The 26506-nt window shown below is 36.2% G+C and overlaps 1 protein-coding gene across 4 annotated transcripts in view; it reads right to left on the reverse strand.

The window, feature by feature from the left end:
- Positions 1–712: 712 nt before the first annotated feature.
- Skap2 (src kinase associated phosphoprotein 2) overlaps positions 713–26506 on the reverse strand; it is a 173559-nt gene continuing 147765 nt past the window's right edge. For all 4 annotated transcript variants that reach the window (XM_074065174.1, XM_074065175.1, XM_074065177.1 and 1 more), the window contains 3 exons: positions 26240–26352; positions 3418–3519; positions 713–2994 (listed from right to left, as the gene is read on the reverse strand). In XM_074065174.1, the coding sequence (XP_073921275.1) occupies positions 3427–3519; positions 26240–26352 (206 nt within the window). In that variant the 3' untranslated portion in view covers positions 713–2994; positions 3418–3426. The remainder of the gene's footprint in view (positions 2995–3417; positions 3520–26239; positions 26353–26506) is intronic.

Genomic DNA, 26506 nt, shown 5'->3' on the forward strand with positions numbered 1-26506 from the left:
GGTTGATTTCTTCTAGTGACTGAACTGCAAATCTGAATCTGTAGTATGTGACTCAGTTCTATTTAATAGTGAGTCCAATTGGTACCAGAATCTATGAATTGCATAGCGATAGATTAATTATAGGAAAAATAGAAATCACAAGAATCATCAGAAAGCCTTGACCACAAACATTTTAGAAATGATTGAAGGGAAGCTGTACTGCTTGTGAAAGGCTATATTCAACGTGTTTATATGTTGATAGCAAAAAAAAATACCCAAATCAAAACCCTACATGTACATAGATTGTATCAACAGATGGTTGAAAAGTTATTTTTCTATAATCTTATACTTTATGTAATTATCTGTAATTAAATTACGGTAAAAAAAATCATCACCTTAAAGTATTCAGAACAATGCTGGACTAAACAACATTCTTTTTCATAAAGGAAAGTATCATATGCAGCAAAGTGGCAAAAGCAGAATGGAGTGAGCTGTGGTTAAGTGTAAATCCTGTAGCAATGGAAGTCATCTGCACTACCCTTACTTCTCTGAATAAATTCAGATGACGGCCCTGTTTCACTTCTTCATTCAGTCTGAGGCCAGATGGCATCAGAGTCATTTACTTCACCTTGTTGTGCTTAATTACTACAATCAACACGCTATTTTCCAAATTAATCATAACAAAGTAATTTCATTAGTAACACAGCAGGCCGTTGAATTATTAGCATCATAACAGTTTGCAAACAATTAAACTTTATTTGAACCTTAAAAATTTGCAGAGTGGAACATTATTGTAAGATCTAATGGCAATGGAGTACAAATTCAGTACAGAGCAAATAATCAAGCAAAATGCTATATAAAATATGACTTACAATCACCTTTGAAAAAATTAGCTCTCTAACTGTTCATAGAAAAACAAATAAAAGCTAAGCAAACATAATGAGAACATAACAGTTAGCATATTTTCTAACAAGCCATGTTGTTTAAATTCACATTAATGATATTATTATGATCTTGAAGAGTATGTGATATATTATCAAGGGTGTAAAGAAAACTTTCTCCCTGATAGTATATAAATGATATCATCAAACGAAAATAAAGTGCTCATGAATCAAAAGTAATAGTTATCCTTTTCTTGTCACTGGAAATTTAAGTATTTTGTTTCCTTTCTCACATTTCCCACCTATATTTAAGTTCAAGAAGAACAAAGGCCAGAAGAGCTCTGGACAGAAGTAATACTGTATTTCTGTATTGTCACCATTCACAGAGAGCCTGTCTGGCTTGGAATTGTTTGGTCATCAGTTGGCAAAGGACTCCCTCTCCTGGATTAACTGTAAAAGGAGGCAGAAATCTCCACCGGCTCACATTCTGGGGGACTTTGTGCCTGCGTGGGGGAGGGGTTTTCAAGTGGTGCTGTATGCACTGACAAGCTGCTGCCATCTACTGGCTACTTAAGTCAGAGACACAAAACCTGCACCCACAACAAGGCTAGTACAAACAGCTGCTTTTGCTTTTCAACCACCCAGGCTTTGAAAGCCAATCAAGTTCATCTCCAGCTGTCTAACTGTTGCCAAGATGGTTTCAATCTATTTCAATGGCACTATAATAGGACAAGGATAACAGCACAAATGTAATTTCTGAAAACTTTGACTATGTCTATACATATAAACTTGAGTTTACTCATAATCTCTAAAATTAAGGTTTTTTTATATTTGCAATTGAATGATCATGGGTATTGATAGCGTTTAGTGGTAAAATAAATACTGTTTAATATTGTTTATATTTTATGTAAATAATAAAGAGGTTTTAAAATATTATCAGCTCATCTGCATGGTTAGACTCTTACCTTTATAAATTAAAGATCTGAAAAATTCAACAAAGGTAGTACCTGTTGAGTAATGACTCAATATTAGGATATTATGTCTATTCCAAATAATTACCCAGTCACCAATGTATTTTGATACATATTACGGCTATACTGGTGCCTCTCGGACAGTTACAATACCTTTGATTTCAAATAAACATGAAAAGGTAGACAGTATTCTGCAAATCTTGCTCAAACAGCACAGTGTGTAATTCGGGTATCAGGTGAACACTGCCCTGTAGTCCACCTGTTGGTACGTGTCACCACTCTGATTCCTACGTCCTCTCCTATCCTTCCTTTCTTTTTTTGACGCACAAGGGAGACAACTCTGGAGTGTTGCTGCTTTACAGTGGGACATTGGTACCACAGCAATGCTGAGGAAGGATAAGAGGACTTGGTAACACCCTTTTAACACTGAGGTTACACTGAGATTGATTATAGCATTATATTAATGTTAGTATAGGGTTTATTTATTGCAAACCTTTTATTCCACTGGATTTAAATAAAACTATAGTAGGAAACATTGGAAAGCCCATGATCAAACCAGGAAGTGTGTTACTTGGGAAGTGCTTTGCACAGACAGGGTTCTGGTCTGCACACTGCAATGCTGGAACACTGTCATTTGTAATTCTAGTTTTTTTTTCCTTTTTCCTAACTACATTCAGCAAGAAGTAAATTTGCCAATCTTTAAAACTTATTTCATGAGTCCATGTTACTATTATGTCACATTCTTTAGCATTTACCAAAAACTTGCATGATACATTCAATTAAAAATTCTATGAAATTATATGTTAGACTCTAACTGATATCCAGTGATTAAGAGAAATGACAACTCACACCAGAAGTCACAGTGACTACATGATCAATGTACAATAGCAATGAATTCTTCACACAAATCAAGTGGGTAAATAAAAACTATAATTACGTCTTTGCAAAATAGCGACAGGTATAGGATTATTGTTTGTATCTAATTTAGTCAATACCCCTCATTTAATTTCACATCAGAGGAATATTTTAATGAATGACTGTATAAAATAACAGTGAAAGATGAGGATGTTAACAAAACAAAGATGGGCTCTGAGCTGTCCCTCGGGCTCTCAGAGGTTTCCAGAGCCAAAGCACTTGCAGGTAGGCAGAGGAATCTTCCTTCCCTGCAGGAAGAAAGGGAAAGCTGCATTTTAATTGTTTTCTTTGGTAGAAATGTTGATTTTTTTTCCTTGTTAGAAAAAAATTTACACATTCAGCCAAACAAAATGAATGTTTACTCAACATCTTTCAATTCAGCTCCTCAGAAAGGCCATCAAAGAGGCAGTTTATAAAGAAAGGAGTAGGTTTGGGAAAACAGCTGGCTATTATCAAAGGAACTTTCTCTAAATTCATTTATTCATTTCTAAAGTAAAATCCTTGAAGTTATTTTTAAAAATTAAAGATCAAACAAAACAAAAAATGATTTGGGGGCACCATCTTTGTGTTACCAGAAAACTATAAAGACTTTTAACAAGGCAAAGACTCATAAGGAAGAAACCAAGAGAACATATGAGCTATTATAGAATATTGGATTAAAATGTACTTACCCAGGACTCTCAAATATCATACATCTCCATTATGTAGGCTTTAGGCACCAAGCCAATGGCTCCTTTCATTTCTCCTACCCACCAGCCATATCTATTGTATTCCTAATTGAAAACAATATGCAATATTAACCTTTAGACTAGTGTAAGTACAATGTTGTTTGCATGCAACTTCTTAGAAATGTTATTTCTTTTTATAAGTTACAAGAGCTTGAGCTACAAAAGGAAACATTTTCATCTTTCTTGTTTCTGGACACTTTAAAAAATGCTGTTAGGAAAGATTTAAATTATAGTATAACACAAAGCCTGTTTATTACTGTGTGAAAACGGGAGAAGCAGTCACTCACAGTAAGAACATAAAAGTGCATCAGGAAGCTGGGTATCTGGGTCTCCTTTTCCCTCTCCCTCTTCCTTTCCCTCTCTTGTCCCTCTCCTTCCCTTCTCCCTCTCCCTTACCCTCTCCAACTCTCTCTCACTTCCTCTCTCCCTCTCTCCACACAGCTGGGGACCCAGTTTATGTGCAATTGCAGTGCTTGAGGCTTTAAGGCTACAGCCAAGATCACAAAGATATAGTGTATTTGCCTTCAAGAAGCTTATTATCTAGTAAATAAAAGTACTTTTTTTTAAACTTCAAATGACTTAATTCCTAATTAAACTTATATGACCTAGAATTATTTAGAATTCAGAGTTGTAACCCTTCTTAAGAAAATCTAATACACTAATTTTAAACAGATAAAAGAATAAGAAAACACTGAAACAAAAAAAAATACCAAAACACAAATACAAAATCATTTACAAAGGCATTTCTTTAAAATAGTATCCTGAAGGCATTTACTGCATCTTCCATTGATCATAAACCACCTCAGAAAGACTAGGTGGAAGGAATTTAAAGGTGGTGTTAGACTCACCCTTATAGTAGAAGATCAATAGAAAATAAAAGTATCTCAAGTTTTAAAGGCAAAATATTAACCTAGCTGTAAAAAAAGAGTGATTGATGAGGCACTTCTGCATTTGCTTTGCAATGTGAGATAAACAACCTGGGCCTCTTCTTCTCTCTTTTATCCCCCACTGACAGACACAGCACTGCTCTAGGCATGGTGAACATGCCATAACTGGACTCATATGTCTGCCACATTGACTAATGTATTTTTATCTCAAATTTATTTATGTTTAGTGAGATACAAACAAAGTAAAATGAATTACGAGTTTCAAGAATAATGTCTTCCAAAAGCAATACTCTGCATAAGCTTTGGAGGACCCAAATTTAATTTTTCATACAAGATAAATTTTTAAAATCAATCCCAAAAGTAATTCAATAGGTCATGATTTTCCAGCATCTGAGTCATAGATAAGTGTGCATATGCACACTGAGTTGTGTGGGGTGGGGGGGGCAAGGTTAAAACCAGTGCAGACTTAGCATTTGTATTGATTAGCATGCTGCTGGCCATCAGAAAGGAAAATTATGCAATTCTTCAGTACAAATGTAATGACATTAGCATGTATATATTGATGTACAGCCTATCAACAGAGGCTCAATTGTAGGATAAAATCTATAGGTGCTTTTTAAAACAGTATCAGAACTAGGCTTTCTGGAGGAAAAAAGTAGAGAGAAGGGGAGAGAACAGACTAACCCTCCACTTATTGGTTTTTGTTTTGTTGTGTTTTGTTTTATGAGACAGGTTCTCACTATGTAGCCCAGGCTGGCCTCAAACTCACCATCTTCCTGCCTCAGCCTCTGGAGTGCTGGGATTATAGGCACGTACTACTATGCCAGGCTGTACTTATTCTAATGAGGGCACAGTGCTCCTCATGAGGCAGTTTAAGATCTTAAGTTTAAAAGTCTATGGACATAGGATACTAGTGGACAAAATGAGCCAGTGAGAATACTCTGGGTCCAGAACTCACTGATGATGACTATAATCTAAATAGGACATATTTATCAGAAGAAAATACCAACTTAATGAAAGCTCTGCTTAGCAACCATTATATCCTAATAGGTACCTAGTAAAACTTCCCCTTTCAATTGTTAAGGCAATGAATATAATTAGAGCCTAATGCTTAACAAAACAAATGTACTTTGCCTTCTACAGACCAAAGGCCTACATTGTAAGATGTGAAAATGGACTGTGAACAGGGTAAGTCTAAGTGTGAAAGCTCTTACTCAATGCTAGTCTCAGACTTTTCAAATTAATTTTGTGGAAAGAGTAAAGAAACCAGTCTGCCAGTGGTACACACAGAAAACATTCAGGGAGAGGGAAGACTATTGACCCAAACTTGCCTCCAGAGAAAGGCCCTCCGTTTGAGAGACAATGTTCATATTCCAAACACAAGCCAGAAAGTTCACATGACTTTACGAACATTCTACTTTGGTTATAATCTATAGTGTCCACTAAAGGCATATTATCATTCTCAAAAAGCTCACACACATCCAAATTTAAGACTGACTTCCAACAAATCACACCAGCCAAGGACAGATGACAGACTTCACACTTAAGAGAATTCTGTGCTATGGGAGACAGTAAGGGTCATTACACAGAAAGCACAGTAGTAAACAGCAGGGAGGAGTTTATTCAGCTGTAAACAAATTCCTTAAAAGTAACATTCTGCAGAATGTTACTTTTTAAAAAAAGTTTTACTTTAAAATCATCTTAAATGCTTCACTTAATTTTAAAATTATTGAAAAATGTATGAAATACAACACTCATAAAAGGACTCTAAAACATCACATATTTAAATCGGAAAAGGGTAAAAATAAAAACCACAATATTTATCACTTTACAATTGTAAAAAAAATTCCATCTAATACTCCTGTGTGGAATTAAGAGGTAAGATAAAATATAACGAAGCAAAAACCTAGGAGACAAATTTAGGGATCTGCACTGCAGTCATTAGAGCACATCAACGAAGCTGCAAATACAGGAGCTTTTCTTTCATCATTACCACCCTCTGGATAAGCCTCCTGAACAACATGAATCCCAATTAAACCATTTGCAGCCTATAAATTGGAATAAAAATGCTTCTTGGAGTATGGTGTTCTAAACTTCAGTGGCAAGATTCAACAACACACAAGGCTTCCTTCCAAGCCTTTCCTCTTTCTTGCCCCCTAACAAATGTGGTTATGAGTGATCTATAACTTACAGTGGAAAACAATGCCAATGTTGCTGTATGGTCCACATCACATACCAATTATGGCATTGTTCTCTAAAGTCATAGTGGATCATTAAAAAAAAAAAACTGTTCTCAAATCTTATTGTGTTGAGAGAGGGAGGGAAGAATAAGAGGCAGGGAGCGAGAGAGAAAGACAGGATGCATACTAGGCTGCCAACTAAATCTTGACAGGTTAGGAAGCATCATATCATCTTTACAGCACCCAAGATCTCAGGTACAAGCAAGTCTGCCATCTGGTATCCTTCACCCTATTCGGCTCTTAACATCAACTGAAATGTTAACACAGGCAAGTGACTGTACTTCAGGAGGACTGATAAAATAATGAAGAGTCCTTTAATCTACAGGAAACCATTCTAGTCAATTTATAAGAAATATTGCATCCCTTTGTAGGACGTGTAATTATTTTCTATTAATCATGTGCTATAAAGCTACATTATGCGGTTATTCTGTTATCACTAGAAAGAGGCCTGCAGTCAGCTTCTGACAATGTTAGGTAATTACTAACACAAAGCTGCTTTCTCCTCCCGCAGTAATGCTATCAAGATCCAGAGGTGTAGTGATTCTTATTGTATAAAAATAGCACTCAAAAGAAATTCAATATCTGCAAAATGGATGGCTTGGAGGCAAAATGTAACGTGGCAGTCAAAGAAGCAAAAAAGCCAAATTTGCCCAATAATCTGAGAAAATAATAGTAAGGTGGCAATGAATGCTGGCAATGTAGCTCCTGTGGTTTCAATTTTCATGCCATTAAAATCACTTGACTTGTTTTATTTGATAGTTAAAATTTTAGGCTCCACTTAATATTTATTGAGTAATAAAGTGATTCTGTAATAAGGTAGATAAAAAAGACTAGTTTTGATAAAGTGAAACAGAGACTTTCTCCAACACAATAGTAAACTCATTAACTCCGTCTTTTCATGTTTACTCATTAACTCCGTCTTTTCTCTCTGCTGGTGTACTATTTTACACTTAAAATAAGGCTCCAACATTCACTTAAATTCTTTTCAGCATGAGATTCTCCTGTCTCAAATATGTTAATCCACTTTCTGCAAACCACACGGTGAAAGAATGCTGCCTTAACAGAAATCTGAAACACTGTTAAGGTTTGGGGATGAACAAGCCCTTTCAGAAATTAGTGATATGTTTGAAAGCAACAGGTGTTTGAAATCTTAAAAGTCTGTGTGACCTTTTCCTGAACAAATATCTGTGCTGAAAACGTACTAGCCCTTTGGGAAATGAAAGTAATGTTATTCACAAAATATGAAGTATAGTAAGTTTAAGAACCAGTGGATGCAACCATTATTTTCCACTGTGATAATTATTCATGAACCCTGTAGTATTATGACAACTAGACAGGTATTTTAAATGTATAACTACTTCCTTCAAGGCTATCTCTTCCTTTTTATTATCTGTTTAGAAACTTTGTAAGGACCGTTTTATTTCTTATCATTTAAAAAAGTTCTTTTGACACCCTTAGTGTTTAACTTTAACCGTCTACCCATTAACCACTTGTCTTTTAGTTTCCTATCCTGTTAAATGAGAAAACAGACACAAACCCCAAGGTCCTTCATGATATCTGAACACCAGTATTCAGGAACGTGCTTGAAGACATTGAGTTTCCTAGTGGCTGTGGACAGCAACTTCATTACTTTGTTATTGACTATGCAGGTGTAACTTTGAGTTTCTCTGATTCAAAGAATTCCTATTTTTCTCCTTGCACTGTGCACTCCATTTTCAAAGCCAGAGAGACACAGGACAAGTAAGAAAGTATACAGTACTTAATTACTTGTGGGATATTTATCCTCACAGTAAATATCCCAGAGTCAAGACACATTTTATTCAAATTTCTACAGTCAGTAGTTATAATACTGAACAGTAAAAATAGATATTCAGAGTGATGATTCATAGATAAAGTTAGACAAGGAAAGATCAAGTTCTGCTCAGTAGACGGTGGTTTTGGTACTCAGTGTACTTCACCCACCAATCCATGACTCTTACTGATCTTGTGTTCACCCACTCGACCCTATTTCAACTGCTGCCACTCCACTTCAGGCCTTCATAACCTCACCCTAGATGACTGCACTCTTACCTCTGCCTCTTTAATCATCCCAGAAACTGTGCTCACCAGTTTATCAGTCTGCTCAGTAACACTGCAGTATCTACAAAGCCTGATGCTTGGCTTGTTTGCACCTTGCTAGCAACATTCTTCTGTAACTGTTCTGGTCAGCACAGTTCCACCAGCCACCTATACCCATTTCTGCCTCCATGCTGGTGCTCCTTTCTCAGGGAAGTCTCCCTCCCTCAACCAAATCCTGTCCAGTGATTTAGACCTGACTGGAGTTACTCAGTTGTCAGAAACTTTTCCCCAAATTACTGAATTCACACTAACATCTCTCATTTCAAGACGAGCCTTTATTCCTCAATGGATTATATTCATTTTATTCCTTTGACTAACATGAAATACAAACTCACCAAAATCTGAGGAAGGCCCTGCTCTTAATCTGCATGCCCCACAGAGCTGGATGTATGAAAGGTGCTCAATAAATAAGCACTGGATGATAAAGTAGACTCCATCTTCATTTTGGATGGTGTACCAGTTGGCCATATAATTTGTTTAGGAAATGTAATTTCCAATAGAAATACCTTTTCTATTAGACTTATTTAAAGAATTAACTGCCAAACATTTGTTCTGAAACATGTTATACATGCAAGCTTACCTGTGCAATCTGAGGTATATGATTCTTACTCATGCGGACTTTTGACCACTGTGTTTTCCAATGTACTACATGATATACCTTGTCTAAAGAACTTAAATTTCACATGCAGAAAGATAGATATGTCAGAATTAATGTTCAGAACACTAATCAACAATATAGATCAAATAGACTTAATAGACATCTACAGAATAGTCCATTCAACAGTCACATAATTTCATATTCTTCTCAGCAGCTCATGGAACTTTCTCTAAAATCAATCATATTTTAGGGCATAAAGTAAGTCTTAACAAACACAAGAAAACTGAAATAACTTCCTGTATTTTATAAGACCACAATGACATAAAACTGGAAATCAATAAAAAGAGAAACTACAGAAAATATTATAGCACATAGAGACTGAATAATTCACTTTAGAATGATCAGTAAGTCACTGAAGAAATAAGGTAGGAAATAAAAAAATTCCAAGAATCAAATGAAAACATAACTTATCCAAACCTTTAGGACAAAATAAAGGCAGTGCTAAGAGGAAAGTTCATAGCTATAAATCAGAGAGATTTCAATATAATAAACTAAGAATGCATCTCAAGTGCTTAGAAAAACAAGAACAAACCAAACCCAAAAGCAGTAGATGGAAAGAAATCATGAAGATCAGGATAAATTAACAAAATGAGATTAAAAGAACAATATAAAGAATCAATGAAACAAAAAGTTGGTTCTTTGAAAAGATAAACTTCTAGCCAAACCAGCCAAAAAAGGAAAAGATCCAGATTCCAAGATGGTGACTAGAGGGAGGAAACAGAAAGTGTGCTTCCTAAAGTAAAATCTTGGAGAGATGCTGGAGATACACCTTGCAGGAAAAACCACCAAGAAGAGGCAAAACTCTGACACCTCCACATCCCCAGCCTGCACGTATCATCCCCACTCCACATCAAATGGAGAAACCAGGAGGGCTCTCGCGCCGCCAAACGCCAGCACCTATCCTGCTTGGGAGAAGCAGACCACCAGGTGAGCTAAGCGGCATGCAGTACTCCCCCAGACAACCCTGGGCCAGATCAGCATAGCTCCCTGGACAGACCAACCCCACCCAGGGAAAAAAAGAGAAAAAAACCAAACTGAATAATAAACAAGCAGCTGAAAAAAAAGACACTTAGCAAAGAGAGTGGGGCACCCTGAGCTCCAGAGAGTGGGGGAGAGCACTCCCTCATGGAACTGTAAATAAACAAGCCAGCCAGAGAAGGTGGGTGTGGCACCACCTCCCCCAGTGCACTTGGAGTGGAGATGGGAAGGCTTGTAACAGCAGCTGAAGTGTGGCATGCTCCACAGGACAATGGGGGAGGGGCACCCCCATGTGAACTGTAAATAAACAAGCCAGCCCCCCCCCCCACAGTGCGCTTGGAGAGGGGAAGGCTTCCAACGGCAGCTAAAGTGTGGAATGCTCCACTGGAGAGCATAAAAAAAGACTGCAATTGCAACAGGCGGGTAGGGCTGTATGCTGGAGAAAACAAAAGGGGCATGCGTCCAGGAGAACTCTAAATAAAAAAAGCCTGCGGGGCTAGGTTGAGTGTAAAGCTCACTCCTGCATAAATAAAGCTGCAATAGCAGCTGGCTGACAGTAGGTGGCAGGTGAGCCACAGCCTGAGATAGACATTCACAAAGCTGTCTGCAGACTCTTTGTTTTTCTCGTCCTTTGATGAGACAATGACAGAACTAGGACTGGATGCTGAAGGACTAACTGAAACTGTATTGCATTTGAACTTGGGGATTTTGTTTTATTTTATTTATTTATTTATTATTACCCTCTCTGTGTCTCTCTAATGCCTGTTTAACTCACCATAGATTAGTACACTATCTCTCCCTGTTTATTTCTTTGGCTCTGGGATATTTGTGTGTGTGTGTGTGTGTGTGTGTGTGTGTGTGTGTGTGTGTGTGTGTGTGTGTGTGTGTGTGTGTATGTGTGTTCATTTGTTTGGTTTTTAATCCCTTTTTCTTTACCTTCTTTGCTTTCCCTCTTCTCTCACCCTTCCACTCTAGATATTACCATTGTTATTATTACAAACTAGACAATAATGAATTACACACAGTACTGGGACAGTAACAATAGCAAGGGCAATGATGGGAAGATGGAAAAAAGAGGGAAACCACTTTCCCCCCAATAATAAATTAGTACAGGAACCAGAGGGAAATGAAGAAAACAGATACTCAGATCCAGACTCCAACAAAACAAAGAAAAACTATGCCAAAGAACCCAATGTAGCCCACAAGAACACCTGAAAGAAGAAATAATGCAAGTAATCAATGAGAATTTTATAGAGAGGATACTGGATATGGTCAACCAAAATGTGCAGGAGACACTCAAAAAATTCCAAGACAACAAAAATAGAGAATTGAGAAAGCATAAAAACAAATAAAAGAAACTATAGAAGCACTGTATAAACACCAAAGTGAAACAAAGAACACAATGAATAAAGAGATAAATAAATTCAGGTCGAAAAAAGACAATATTAAAAAGGAAGAGACTCAGGATATGGAAAACCTCAGAAAAAAGAATGAAACAGAAATGCAAAACAAAATGGAAGGCCAATCCAGCAGAACAGAACAAGCACAAGACAGAATCTCAGAACTCGAAGATGAAATGGTAATTAAAGGAAAACCCAAAGAACTATTAAACAACTCAAGACCTGTGAAAAGAAAATGCAAGAACTCACCGACTCCATCAAAAGACCAAACCTGAGAATCATGGGCATTGAAGAAGGAGAAGAGGTACAAGCAAAAGGAATGTGTAATATATTCAACAAAATAATAACAGAAAATTTCCCAAATCTAGAGAAAACTATGCCCATACAGGTACAGGAAGCCTCCAGAACACCAAACAGACCTGACCAAAACAGAACTACCCCATGACATATTATCATTAAAACAGTAAGTACAAAGACTAAAGAAAGAATATTGAAGGCTATAAAAGAGAAAAAACAAATAACATACAAAGGTAAGCCCATCAAAATCACAGCAGACTTCTCAACAGAAACATTAAAAGGAAGAAGAGCTTGGGGTGAGGTCTTCTGGGCACTGAATGAAAATAACTTCAACCGTAGAATATTCTACCCAGCAAAACTATCATTCAAAATAGATGGAGCAATAAAAGTCTTCCATGATAAGCAGAAACTAAAACAATATATGACCACAAAGCCACTACTACAAAAGATTCTTCAAGGGATTCTGCACACAGAAAGTGAAACCCAACACTACCATGAAAGGGCAGGCAGTACCAAACTACAGGAAAAGAAAAAACAAGAAAGTAGAGAGTAACATTCATTTAGGTACACACAATCAAACTTTCAAACAACTAAGACAACTAAATGACAGGAATCACCACATACCTATCAGTACTAACACTTAATGTTAACAGACTTAATTCCCCCATCAAAAGGCACCGTCTGACAAACTGGATTAAAAAGGACAATCCAACAATTTGGTGCTTATAGGAGACCCATCTCATCGAAGAAATTAGCATAGGCTTAGGATGAAAGGCTGGAAGAAGATTTACCAAGCCAATGGCCCCTGAAAACAGGCGAGAGTAGCAATACTTATCTCGGACAAAGTAGACTTCAAACCTACATTGATCAAACGAGATAACGAAGGACATTCCATACTAATAAAATGAGAAAAGGACCAAAAGGAAATAACAATTATCAACCTATATGCACCCAATGTCAATGCACCCAATTACATCAAACATACCGTGAAGGGCATAAAAGCATATATTAACTCCAACACAGTGGATGTGGGAGACCTTAACATCCCACTATCATCATAGATAGGTCATCCAAACAAAAAAAAGAAATCCTAGATGTAAAACATACCATAGATCAAATGGACCTAGTTGATGTCTACAGAACATTTCATCCAACTTCTACACAATATACATTCTTCTCAGCAGCCCACGGAACCTTCTCCAAAAGAGATCATATCCTAGGGCACAAAGCATGCCTCAGCAAATATAAGAAAATAAAAATTATAACATGCATTCTATCTGATCACAATGCAATAAAACTAGAACTCAACAACAAAAATAAAGACAAAAAACATGCAAACAGCTGGAAACTGAATAACTCATTGCTTAATGAACAATGGGTCATTGATGAAATAAAAGAGGAAATTAAAAAGTTCCTGGAAGTCAATGAAAATGAAAACACAACGTACCAGAACTTATGGGACACAGCAAAGGCAGTCCTGAGAGGAAAGTTTATAGCCATGAGTGCATATATTAAAAAGACTGAACAATCTCAAATCAATGACCTAATGATACATCTCAAACTCCTAGAAAAACAAGAATAAGCAAATCCCAAAACAAATAGGAGAGAAATAATAAAAATAAGAGCTGAAATCAATGAAATAGAAGCCAAAAAAACTATACAAAGAATTAATGAAACAAAAAGCTGGTACTTTGAAAAATAAACAAGATCAATAGATCCCTGGCAAACCTGACTAAAATGAGGAGAGAAAAAACCCAAATCAGTAAAATCAGAAATGCAAAGGGGAGATAACAACAAACACCATGGAAGTCCAGGAAATCATCAGAGACTACTTAGAGAACTTATATTCAAATAAATTTGAAAATCTTGAAGAAATGGACAGATTTCTAGATACCTATGATCATCCAAAACTGAACCAAGAGAACATTAAGCACCTGAATAGATCTATAACACAAAATGAAATTGAAGTAGCAACCAAGAGTCTCCCAAAAAAGAAAAGTCCAGGACCTGATGGATTCTCTGCTGAATTCTATCAGACCTTCAAAGAACTGATACCAACCCTCCTTAAACTGTTTCACGAAATAGAAAGAGAAGGAAAACTGCCTAACACATTTTATGAAGCCAGTATTACACTTGTCCCAAAACCAGGCAAAGACACCTCCAAAAACGAGAACTATAGGACAATCTCCTTAATGAACATTGATGCAAAAATCATCAATAAAATAATGGCAAACTGAATTCAACAACACATCAAAGAGATCATTCACCACAACTAAATAGGCTTCATCCCAGGGATGCAGGGGTGGTTCAACATTCGCAAATTAATGAATGTAATAAACTACATTAACAGAAGCAAAGACAAAAACCACTTGATCATCTCAATAGATACAGAAAAAGCCTTTGATAAGATCCAACACCATTTCATGATAAAAGCTTTAAGAAAACTAGGAATAGAAGGAAAGTACCTCAACATTATAAAAGCTATGTATGACAAACCTACAGCCAGCATTATCCTTAATGGTGAAAAACTGAAACCATTCCCTCTAAAAACAGGAACCAGACAAGGATGCCCACTATCTCCACTCCTATTTAACATAGTACTGGAATTCCTAATCAGAGCAATTAGGCAAGAAGAAGGAATAAAAGGAATACAAATAGGTAAAGAAACTGTCAAAATATCCCTATTTGCAGATGATATGATCCTATACCTTAAAGACCCAAAAAACTCTTAAAGACTCAAAAGCTCCTAGACACCATCAACAGCTATAGCAAGGTAGCAGGATATAAAATTAACATAGAAAAATCATTAGCATTCTATACAGTAATAATGAACAAACTGAGAAAGAATATATGAAAACAATTCCATTTACAATAGCTCAAAAAAAAATCAAATACCTAATTGTAAACTTAACAAAGGATATGAACGACCTCTACAAGGAAAACTATAAACTTCTGAAGAAAGAGATTGAGGAAGGCTATTGAAAGTGGAGAGATCTCCCATGCTCATGGATTGGTAGAATCAATATAGTAAAAATGTCTATACTCCCAAAAGCAATCTACATGTTTAATGCAATTCCCATCAAAATCCCAATGACATTCATCAAAGAGATTGAAAAATCAACCATTAAATGTATTTGGAAACACAAGAGGCCATGAATAGCCAAGGCAATACTCAGTCAAAAGAACAACGCTGGAGGTATCACAATACCTGACTTCAAACTATATTACAAAGCAATAACAATAAAAACAGCATGGTACTAGCACAAAAACAGACATGAAGACCAGTGGAACAGGGACCCACATATGAAGCCACAGAACTATAACCAACTTATCTTTGACAAAGATGCTAAAAATATACAATGGAGAAAAGACAGCCTCTTCAACAAAAACTGCTGGGAAAACTGGTTAGCAGTCTGCAAAAAACTGAAACTAGATCCATGTTTATCACCCTATACCAATATTAACTCAAAATGGGTCAATGATCTTAATATCAAACTCCAAACTCTACAGTTTGTACAGGAAAGAGTAGGAAATACTTTGGAAATAATAGGTATAGGTAAGGAATTTCTCAGTGGAACCCCAGCAGCTCAGCAACTAAGACATAGCATAGATAAATGGGACCTCATAAAACTAAAAAGCTTCTGCTCAACAAAAGAAATGGTCTCTAAACTGAAGAGAACACCCACAGAGTGGGAGAAAATATTTGCCAGCTACACATCAGACAAAGGACTGATAACCAGAATGTATAGGGAACTTAAAAAACTAAATTCTCCCAAAATTAATGAACCAATAAAGAAATGGGCAGGTGAACTAAACAGAACTTTCTCAAAAGAAGAAATTCAAATGGCCAAAAAACACATGAAAAAATGCTCACCATCTCTAGCAATAAAGGAAATGCAAATTAAAACCACATTAAGATTCTACCTCACCCCTGTTAGAATAGCCATCATTAGCAACACCACTAACAACAGGTGTTGGCAAGGATGTGGGGAAAAAGGAACCCTCTTACACTGCTGGTGGGAATGTAAACTAGTACAACCACTCTGGAAAAAAATTTGGATGCTTCTTAAAAATCTAAACATTGATCTACCATATGATCCAGCAATACCACTCTTGGGGATATACCCAAAAGAATGTGACACAGGTTATTACAGAGGCACCTGCACACTTATGTTTATTGCTGCACTAGTCACAATAGCCAAGTTATGGAAACAGCCAAGATGCCACACTATTGAAAAATGGATAAGAAAATGTGGTATTTATACACAATGGAATTTTATGCAGCCATGAAGAAGAATGAAATCTTATCATTCACAATTAAATGGATGGAACTGGAGAACATCATTCTGAGCAAGGTTAGCCTGGCCCAAAAGACCAAAAATCATATGTTCTCCCTCATATGTGGACATTAAATCAAGGGTAAACATTTGATCTAAGGGGATTGGACTTTGATCACATGATAAAGTGACAGCACACAAGGGAGGGGTGAGGATAGGTAAGATACCCAAAAAAGTAGATAGCATTTGTTGCTCTCAATGCAGAGAAACTAATGCAGATACTTTAAAGTGACAGAGGCCAATAGGAAAAGGGGACCAGGAATTAGAGAAAAGGTTAGTTCAAGAAGAATTCATTTAAAGGGTAACACACATGTACAGGAAATCAATGTGAGTCAATGCCCTGTATAGCTATCCTTATCTCAACCAGCAAAAACCCTTGTTCCTTCCTATTATTGCTTATACTCTCTCTACAACAAAATTAGAGATAAGGGCAAAATAGTTTCTGCCTGGTAGTGAGGGGGTGGGGAGGAAGAGGGAGGGGGCAGGGTAGGTAAGGAGGGGGCGGGGGGAAAGGGGGAAGAAATGACCCAAACGTTGTATGCACATATGAATTTAAAAAAAAGGAAAAGATCCAAATTAATAGAATTAAGAGATAAGAAGGGTGATATCACAACAAATACCAATGAAATCCAAAGATCATTAGGGAATATTTCAATATTTCCAGTCTATATTCTGATAGACTGGAAAATCTAAAGGAAATGAATAAATTTATAGATGCAAAAATTGAACCATGAGGATATAAATCACCAGAACAGATCTATAACAGCAATGTAACTGAAGTAGTAATAAGAAGTCTCTAAACAAAGAAAACTCCAGGCCTGTATAGATTTACTGCTAAATTTGATCAGATCTTTAAAGAACTAATGCCAATGTTCCTCAAACCATTCCATAAAATAGAAAGGGAATAAACACTATAAAACTCATTCTATGAAACCAGTACTACTTTGATCCCAAAAGCAGATGAGGACACAACAAAAAAGGAAAATTACAGACAAATTTCCCTGATGAATATAAATGTAAAAATTCCCAATAAAACCTGCAAATCAAGTTCAACAACACATTAAGAAGATCATACACCATGATCAAGTTAGTTTCATTCCAGGGATATAAGAATGGTTCAACATTTGTAAATCAAAGACAAACAGAATAAAGGACAAAAATCACATGATCGTCTCATTAGATACAGAAAAAAGCCTTTGACAAAATTCAACATCCCTTCATGATAAAAACCTTGAAGAAGCTAGAAATAGAAGGAATACACCTCAACATAATAAAAACTATATAAGATAAACCTATAGCCAACCTCTTCCTAAATGGGGAGAAATCTGAAATCATTTCCACTAAAGTCAGGAGCAAGATAAGGGTGTCTACTTTCTCTGCTCTTATTTAATACAGTGCTGGAATACTTAGCCAGAGAAATAAGGCAAGAGAAAGAAATAAAACAGATACAAACAGTAAAGGAAGAAGTCAACTTATCCCTATTTGTAGATGATTTGATCCTATACCTAAAAGACACTAAAGATAGAAAAACTTCCCATGTTTGTGGTTCAGCAGAATTAATATTGTGAAAATAGACATACTACCAAAAGCAATCTACAGATTCAATGTAATCCCTATCAAAATTCCAACATCATTTTTCACAGAAATAGAAAAATCAATCCTGGAAGCACAAAAGACCCCGACTAAGCAAAGCAATTCTGAACAAAAAGAGTAATGATAAAGGTATCATAGAGAAAACACTTCAAGATAGGCTTTCTGAATAGAACTCCAATTATTCAGGAAATATGAACAAGAATAACAAATGGGATTGCATGAAACTAAAAAAGCTTCTGCAGAGCAAAGGCAACAATTTTACCAGAATCAAAACCTACATAAAAGGAGAAAATATTTGCCAGTTATTGACTAGATAAACAATATCTAGAATATATAAAATGCACAAAAATTAAAACTCAAAAGAACAAAGAATCCAACTAATAAACAAATGACCTGAACAGAAGTACCAAAGGCAAATACATGAAAGAAATGCAAATCAAAATTACATGAGATTTCACCTCATCCCAGTCAGAATGGCAATCATCAGGAAAAAAACAAATGTTGGCAAGAACAGAAAAAGGCTTCCTTATACCCTGTTGGTGGGAATGTAAATTAGGGAAGCCACTATGGAAATCAGTATGGAGGTTCCTCAAATAAACTAAAAACAGAACTACCATATGATCCTGGTATAACACTCCTGCGCACATATCTGAAGAAATGTAAGTCAGCATACAATGGAGATACCTGTACACTCATTTCATTGCAGCACTGTTCACAACAGCCAAAATATGGACTCAGTCTAGGTGCCTATTAATGGATGAACAGATAAAGAAAATGTGGTATAGATATACAATGGAGTATTATTTAGCCATAAGGAAGAATCAAATTATGTCATATACAGGAAAATGGATGGACCTAGCTGGGGGCTGGTGGCTCATGCCTATAATCCTAGCTACTCAGGAGGCAGAGATCAGAAAGGTGTCTGTCCCCTTTGAAACTGGGACCAAGTAATTTCAGTTCTCAGAAGAAATGAGTCCAGTTGAATTATTTGTGAACACTGAACTGGTTAAGACAGACTCCTGCAAAGGTAGAAACCGTGTGTCTAGAAGTAGGATGTGATTATTACAATTAACCTGACACGGAAAAAAAATATTAAAGTCCTAATTAGGCCCACATATGTGCAGTAAGGCAGAAAGACAAGGCTTTAAAGTCAGACCCATGTTGATTCCTGGAGAAGGTGCTTACTAGCTGGGTATCCTTGGGCAATTTCATTTCCATAATAACTTTACTGAGCATCAGTTTCCTAATCTGTAAGACATAAACACCACAGATATACTTCACAGGGTTACTATATGAACTAGATGAATGAAAACATAGTGAAGCCCAGAACAGAACATTGTAGGTACTCAATAAATATTTTTCCTTCCCTCCCTTCTTCTTGCCTACTAATTGGTATAGCAAAATACCAAGACAACAGAAAAAAGAGAGTACTTTGGAATGGGTTATCAAACAATCTGATTGTTATGAGCAAGTCTCTACACCCTGGTCTCTGAAAATGAATCTGATCAATACAAAGAGAACAAGTACTTGAGGAATATATCATTTTCTTAGAATTTTTCTGGTTATTTTTTCATAGCTAAACATCCAATGATGAACATGTGTCACTTGTCAGTTCTATATTAAATATTTAAAACTTTTCTTAGTCACTAGTCTGTCTGTCTCTACTTTCTCATACTTAATAAGTTCCCCGGAATGTCTAGCTTTCTATTCTACAGGGATAAGGAGGGAGACATCTCAAAAGAGTGAAAGCAAAGTATAATATACACACATTGAGGGAGCTCCTGATTTTTCAGGTGGGGATAGGGTGGAGAGGGCATAATAAATTATAGACCATCCAGTTTAGGATTCTAAAAATATGTATCAATGGGGTGCTTTTCTCTTAAGGTTCTGTATTGCTTCTGGCAAACACTTGATTATTCCATGCTAAATTAAAACCACATAGGTTCTGCAGGCTGACTCTTCCTCAAATCAGTCCCTACACCACCTCTGCTCACATGGTCCCTCTGACATTGTCTTCTGGCTCATTCCCTACCTCTTAAGCCATTGCAGGGGCTGAGCCAGTCAGCCTGCCTTATTAGTACCATCCCCTTTCACCTGCCAGCCTTGTTCTGGAATGCTTCTTCCATTTTATTAAGAGAAAACAAGGAAGTACTTCAGTATGTTGTTTGTAAACAGACAGCATAAGGAGGCTGATGAGTGGAACTAGAACATGTTCTGACAGGGTGCTATATCCACAAACTGCTTTTCACTGCTAGAGAAAGGTGAATAGTAAGTAGGAGGTCACTTAGTTAATGCTTCCACTGTAACCTAGACCCCAACAGTAATAGTGACAACATAAAAACTAAATGCAACCACAGAACAGGTATTCTTCCTCCTTCCCAAAAGGCTATAAAATTCTAACACTGGGGATAGCTCAATGTCAACCATGCATGTCCCATATTGAGATAGCCTACTTACTCTTCAGCAGTTGACCATGCTAGGTCACAGGGTCAAGACTGAAAAAACTAAGATCACTAAAAAGAAACCTGGGCTTTCCCTCTGCCAGCAGAGTCTAGCAAGACTTTGGTTTCGTTTATTTTCATAAGGCTGAAGCAAAAAAAAAAAAAAAAAAAAAAAAGCCATAGTAACTGAATTTTCTTATTCTCATAATGAGAAGCAAATGGTCAATGATAGTCACAATTCACCAATCACTGGAAAAAGTCAACCGAACAGATGTAAGAGGAAGTACTGCTAGAAACTCCAACCAATACACCCTAAAAATGTCTTTTATGACAAATTAGTGACCACTGTCTTACCATATATTTCCCATTTTTGACCTCATAAAATATTTCTCAAAAGGCTACAAAGCTAAAGTCATGTATTTCCCAGATTAGATAAAATATTCCAGAATCTATATTCTCTTATTTTTCTTTTAATATCAAAGTAACATACCTCTTTCCTGTTGAAGTATTGCTTATCTGAGATTAAGTCTCTAAAAATAATTTACTGCTTTGAAAGCAAGGATAAGAATATGGGTAGCAATTTATCAATGAGTACAGATAGAAAGATAAACTACCAGAGGATGTAAATCCAGAACAGCAAGACAGAAAAACACAGGCAAAAAAAGAATGTGCCATACAGAATAAGTCTGCTGCTATATGATCTGGATCCTGCTACTGAAATTTCAAACCTTCACAAACATGGCTCTAGAAAGATACCTACTAATTGTAATATTGTGTCCATGGCTTAAGGGTAAAGTTGAGATGCAAACTAGTAAAATAATTTAGCATGGTTTTAAGAAAGCTGATTCTTGGGGGGGGGGGAATTAATTTAAAAAATTTAAAATTAAAAGGTTTTCTACCTCCAATATAACTTTCCCCGCCACCAAATAAATCTGAAACCATTTCAGAGTTAATTTACTAACAATGTTGCTGAGATTAAAATCATAAATTCCACTTTCATCCATCCCTGAAAATGTGCTTTTTGCTTTAAGGAGATAAAAAAGATAAAAAAGATTTCTAAATCTCCACTGAACTTCGGAAGCATTTATTTTAACACATAAAAAGCAAAACCAAACCAAAAAAGTACAGCACCAACCCTATAGGAAAAGAACTGTAGAGCAAAAAAGTTACCGTCTGCCTTTTAGGCAAGCAGTATTTAGATTTATTATTAGTGAGGTTCAAAGGTTAAAACTAAGAAAATGCCAGACACTTTGAAGGAGGGGCCAGTTCAGCCAGGGCTCACATGACAGCTGCTAATTGGAAAATGTTAAAAAGGGACGGGGGAAGGGCAGGGTGTCTGCCTGCACTTCTTTCTTTATTGCAACATTTGATTTTTCACTGAAGAGGAAAAAAAGGCTAAAATTTGTATAACTCGCTAAAAAGTCTTAAAATAAATAAATATTACCAGGGCTGACTGGGCACAGCTAGCACTCCATCAAGGATTACTTACAAAGCAGAAAAAGAAGACAGAAGTTTAAAATAACACTGTATTTCCATTGTGATTTTTAATGGAGATAGCCTAATCCCCAAACCAGTTAAATAAATGTTTTCCTACCATTAAATTTACAAAATTAAAATACTCTCCATTGTAATGCATGTTATTTTATTTCTTGATGTCTAAATGTTTATTTACATTGAAAGAATGCATCTTAAACTATTTTGTGTTGCCTTTTAAAATATGTTCAGAATTGACAAACTTGTAGAAGCTAAGTCAAATCAGTGATAATTTAATATTTCAAATTAAAAATCAGTTCATTAGTAAGAGCAAGTTGCATTTCTTTAAAATCTTTTAAGTAGTTTTATTTATTAGAAAACCATGGCATTAATTTCTTTCCAAAGTACACATTTTCTATGTCTTCAGAAATACTATGCTAGATTCCCTAAAATGTCATCTTCCTTTTGTATTCAATTTCTATACTTAATTCAAAAATGATAAACAAAATTTTTCATGATTAATGCTAATACGTTACTGACATGAGATGGGAAAGTAATAACCCATAGCTAGATTTAAAGTTGAATTAATGACACCATTTTGATTGTGCACATTAACAGCAATTACCTGCACCATTCATTCTGAGCCACTAGATGGTGTAAAAAAATAAATTAAAATGGTAAAATTTCATCCCATTATCAGGAAATCTAAATATGTCTAAGAAAGATTAAACAATTTCTAGGCCTGTAATAACATTAATGATTTCTATACTGATTGCACTTTTCAAACTACACAACACTGGCCCGACTTTGATCTAGAAACAAGTCTTTTTGAGTAATTTACTACTCCCTTCTACTAAAGCCTTGAGTTCTTAATTTGTACCACAAACCACTCAAAGCTGCAGTCATCACATATTAAATAAATTTATGGTATTAACTTATGATCTGTGTTTGCCAAAGTTCTGATAAAACTGGAAGGACACACCACCAGTAAGAGATTGTTAGAGATTCTCCAGAGATTCCTATCTGAATTTGCCCAAAGCAAGGTGGGGGAATTTAGTCTTTATAAAATGCTCAACTCCAAAGCAACCAGACTATCAAAAGTCAACACACACATGGAGGGGGAGGGAGGAGGAGCTGGGGGGGTGGGAAACGGGACAGACACACAGCTGGGATGTGTTAAAATCCCATCAGGAACAGCTAAGTATCTATTCTTTCTACCTTCACTGAGTCTTGTCACCACAGCTGAAGACTATGGGCATTCAATTATTCAGCCCATAGTGGTAATGTGGCTAGAGGTCTTCCTTCTTGGCTTTTTCAAAAACCAAAATGAACTCCAGCTCAAATAGCCATCTTTAGAAAGCCCCCAATGAAATGATGATAGTGGTGGTGGAACTTCAAGCCCTGTGATAGTCTGATAGAGAAAGTAATTTTGATTGGCTCACTCACAAATAATAGTGTTTAAAATTTTAGATGGGCTGGGTGGGGTGGCTCGAGCCTATAATTCTAGCTACTTGGGAGGTGGAGATCAGGAGAATGGCAGTTTAAGGACAGCCAAGGCAAAAAAATTTTGCCAAGACTCCATCCCAATCAATAAAAGCTGAGCACAGTAGCACATGCCTGTCATCCAGCTATGGGGAAGCACAAAGACGAGTGTCATGGTCCAGGCCTGCCTAGGCATAAAGCAAGACCCTATCTAAAAAAATAGCCAATGCAAAAAGGGCTGGTGCAGTACCTCTAGTAGTAGAGCACCTGCCTAGCAAGTGTGAGGCCCTGAGTGCAACCCCTGATCTGTACATATTTTAGGTGGGAGTAAATGCTGCTCATAAATTGGCCAGCTCTAACCTGTGCTCCTAATCAGGCTTTACACAACTACAATCTCCACAAAACAGCTTCGAGAGAACAGGAACTACAATCCCCGGCTTCCTAGAAGTATGGTATACAATGGTTATACTTTTAACTTCAGGTTAACAGAAAATCGTTTTCCGTAGCAATGGCAAAAATAAGACAAACCTATGGGAACTCTGCTTGTTTATCTAGAGGTGGGGGCTGCACTGAGGCTTTCGGCGACAGACAATCTGACTCACAAAGAAGGTTTTAAGAACAGACCCACATAGGCTTTATGTTTCATATTTGCAGAAGGAGTATAATGGCTATGTGCCATTTAGTCTATAATCTGAAATTCTAAATGGAAGCTAGTCAACCTTTTAATTTTATACACATTGGCAGCCAAATCGGTTAAAGAAACTGTGAGCCAAGTAAATTTGGGAATGATTCCAAGAAAGTTTTTTGACAAGAAGTGAAACTAATAACTATTATTTCTATAGTGAGTTATTAACTTAAAAAAGCTGTTGTCTTAACTCAGGACAGTTAGATGCTCAACAACAGGCTTAATCTAGAGCTGTCATGTGGAGCTAGGTGCGATATTATACATGTCTGTCATCCCAGCTATTGGAGAGGCTGAGGTAGGAATGATCACAAGCTTAAGGCTAGCCTAGGCAAGTTAGAGAGACCCTGTCTCAAAATTTTAAATGGGCTGGGGGTGTAGCTGGGATAGTGCTTGCCTAGTATATGAAAGGCCCCTGGGTTCAAGCCCCAGAAATGTTTAAAAAAAAAAAAAAAGAGAGAGTTGTTATGTGGAAATGGCTATCTATAGTTTCCTAGAACTGAAAGCAGCTCAGTTTCAGCTCCTAGAACTGAAATAACAACAACAAAAAAGCTATACCTCTAAGCAGAAAATTGAGAGATATAAGTGAGAAGCCTTAGCTTTGGGGACCTTGACTAGTGGTTATTACAGCTGTCTGTATTTATGTATTACTAAGTATTTCTTTCCCCACTAACCTACAAGTGCTTGTATCTTCTTCCTCTTGGTGCATAGAATGGGTCCTGGCACATTGTAGGTACCTTACCATGGTTTCAAATTAAAAGGAAGAAGGAAGAGAGGGAAGGGGAGGGGAAGAAAACAGAAGGAAAAACACTAGTCTGGAAATCAAGACACACATCTTGACTGGGGTTTAGCTCAGTGGTAGAGTGCTTGTTTAGCATGACTGAGGCCCTGAGTTCGAGCCCCAGAACTACAAAACAGGAAACAAAAATCCTCAAGACACACAGCTTAAATACTTGCTCTAGCACTTTCTTGACCAAAGTTCTCTTATTTGTAAAACCAAGAATAGTTGATCTTTATTAAGACATTCACTCTAATGTTCTAGGATTGTTTAAGTTATGATTTTATGCACCAGCCATCTAGTGTTAAAATTCAACATGTACAGCTGGAGGTATGGCTCAAGTAGCAAGACTGCTTGCCTAGCAAGCACAAGGTTCTGAGTTCAAAATTCCCTAACTCCAAGAAAAAAATTCAACATGTGACCTTATTTCCAAATTCTCTTCCTATTTAACAGTCATATTATCCCTCTGAAAAGACCAAAATGTTTCTCTAATCAAAAAAACATATTAAGTTCTTAGACTTATGATATATCTTAACATTTCCTTAAACTGTAAAATATATTAATATTGTAAAATATTTAAATTTTAATTGTATATTTATAAAATTGTATATTTAAACAGTGTACGTATATTTACATTGTAAAATATTTAAATTTTAATTGCGAAATAATCTCACTAAGTAGACAGAGGGAGATTTTTTAATCCCCACATTAGAGTAGTAAAAATTAGAATATGAAAATTAAGAGAGCTCACACAAGTGACCAGAAGTATAACATGACTTTTAGATATGGCAGATTCTGAATAATTCAGTTTCTTAAAAAGCAGACACAAAGATTTTTATATATAAAACAATGAGTTTACAGCAATACACTTTGCCACTATGTTTACAAATATAGTGGGTTAAACTTTAAAAAAATTAGCTAAACCTGTCTGAATAGAAAAGCATTGCTTTTAAATTGCCGGAACACCCAACCTATTTACATAAAGATGAAAAACTTGTTCTATAAACAGTGTTTCCAGTAGTGAATGGCAGACAAAATCAGAATAAGCACACAGAAGAATAAAAAGGAAGAGGAAAGAAAAACATAATAAATAACCTAATACCTTACAATGTTAACTTTCACATAAGTATATTGTTTCTGGAGAAGACAGAGGGTGGATGTGAGCCAAGGGCTGAAGTGATAGGTAAACACACTGGTAAGTTGAATCCTGTTATCTGATTGTGTTTAAAATTTGATTATATTTCACTTGACAAAATAATTAATTATCGTGAACTCCCAATTGTTAACAAGAACCTAGAAGAATTCCAATTGGCATTTTTCCCCAGTGTCGTAAATCCAAATGCATAAAAACTGAGTTGTGTATTTCCCCTTTACACTTGTCATTTTGGGGTTCCTCCTTACCTTGCTAAGAATGTAAATCACATCACCACGCTTAAATGACAACTCATCAGAAAGCGATCCTGTACAGTCCCATAAACCCTGGTAAAAATTAGCATAATCAGTGCTTTTATCTCCTAGGAAAAAGAAAAAGTATGAGTTAGAGCTCGAACCAATAGAAATTAAAGGATCACCCCAGACTACCGAAATAGGCTAAAAAAAAAAAATTCTGTCTCAAATAAACATTTTAGTACATTCACACAAGAATCCTACTTCTTACTATCATCTAAC

Source organism: Castor canadensis, chromosome 2 (genome assembly GCF_047511655.1).
Source record: "Castor canadensis chromosome 2, mCasCan1.hap1v2, whole genome shotgun sequence".
In the NCBI taxonomy this organism is placed as follows: domain Eukaryota; kingdom Metazoa; phylum Chordata; class Mammalia; order Rodentia; family Castoridae; genus Castor; species Castor canadensis.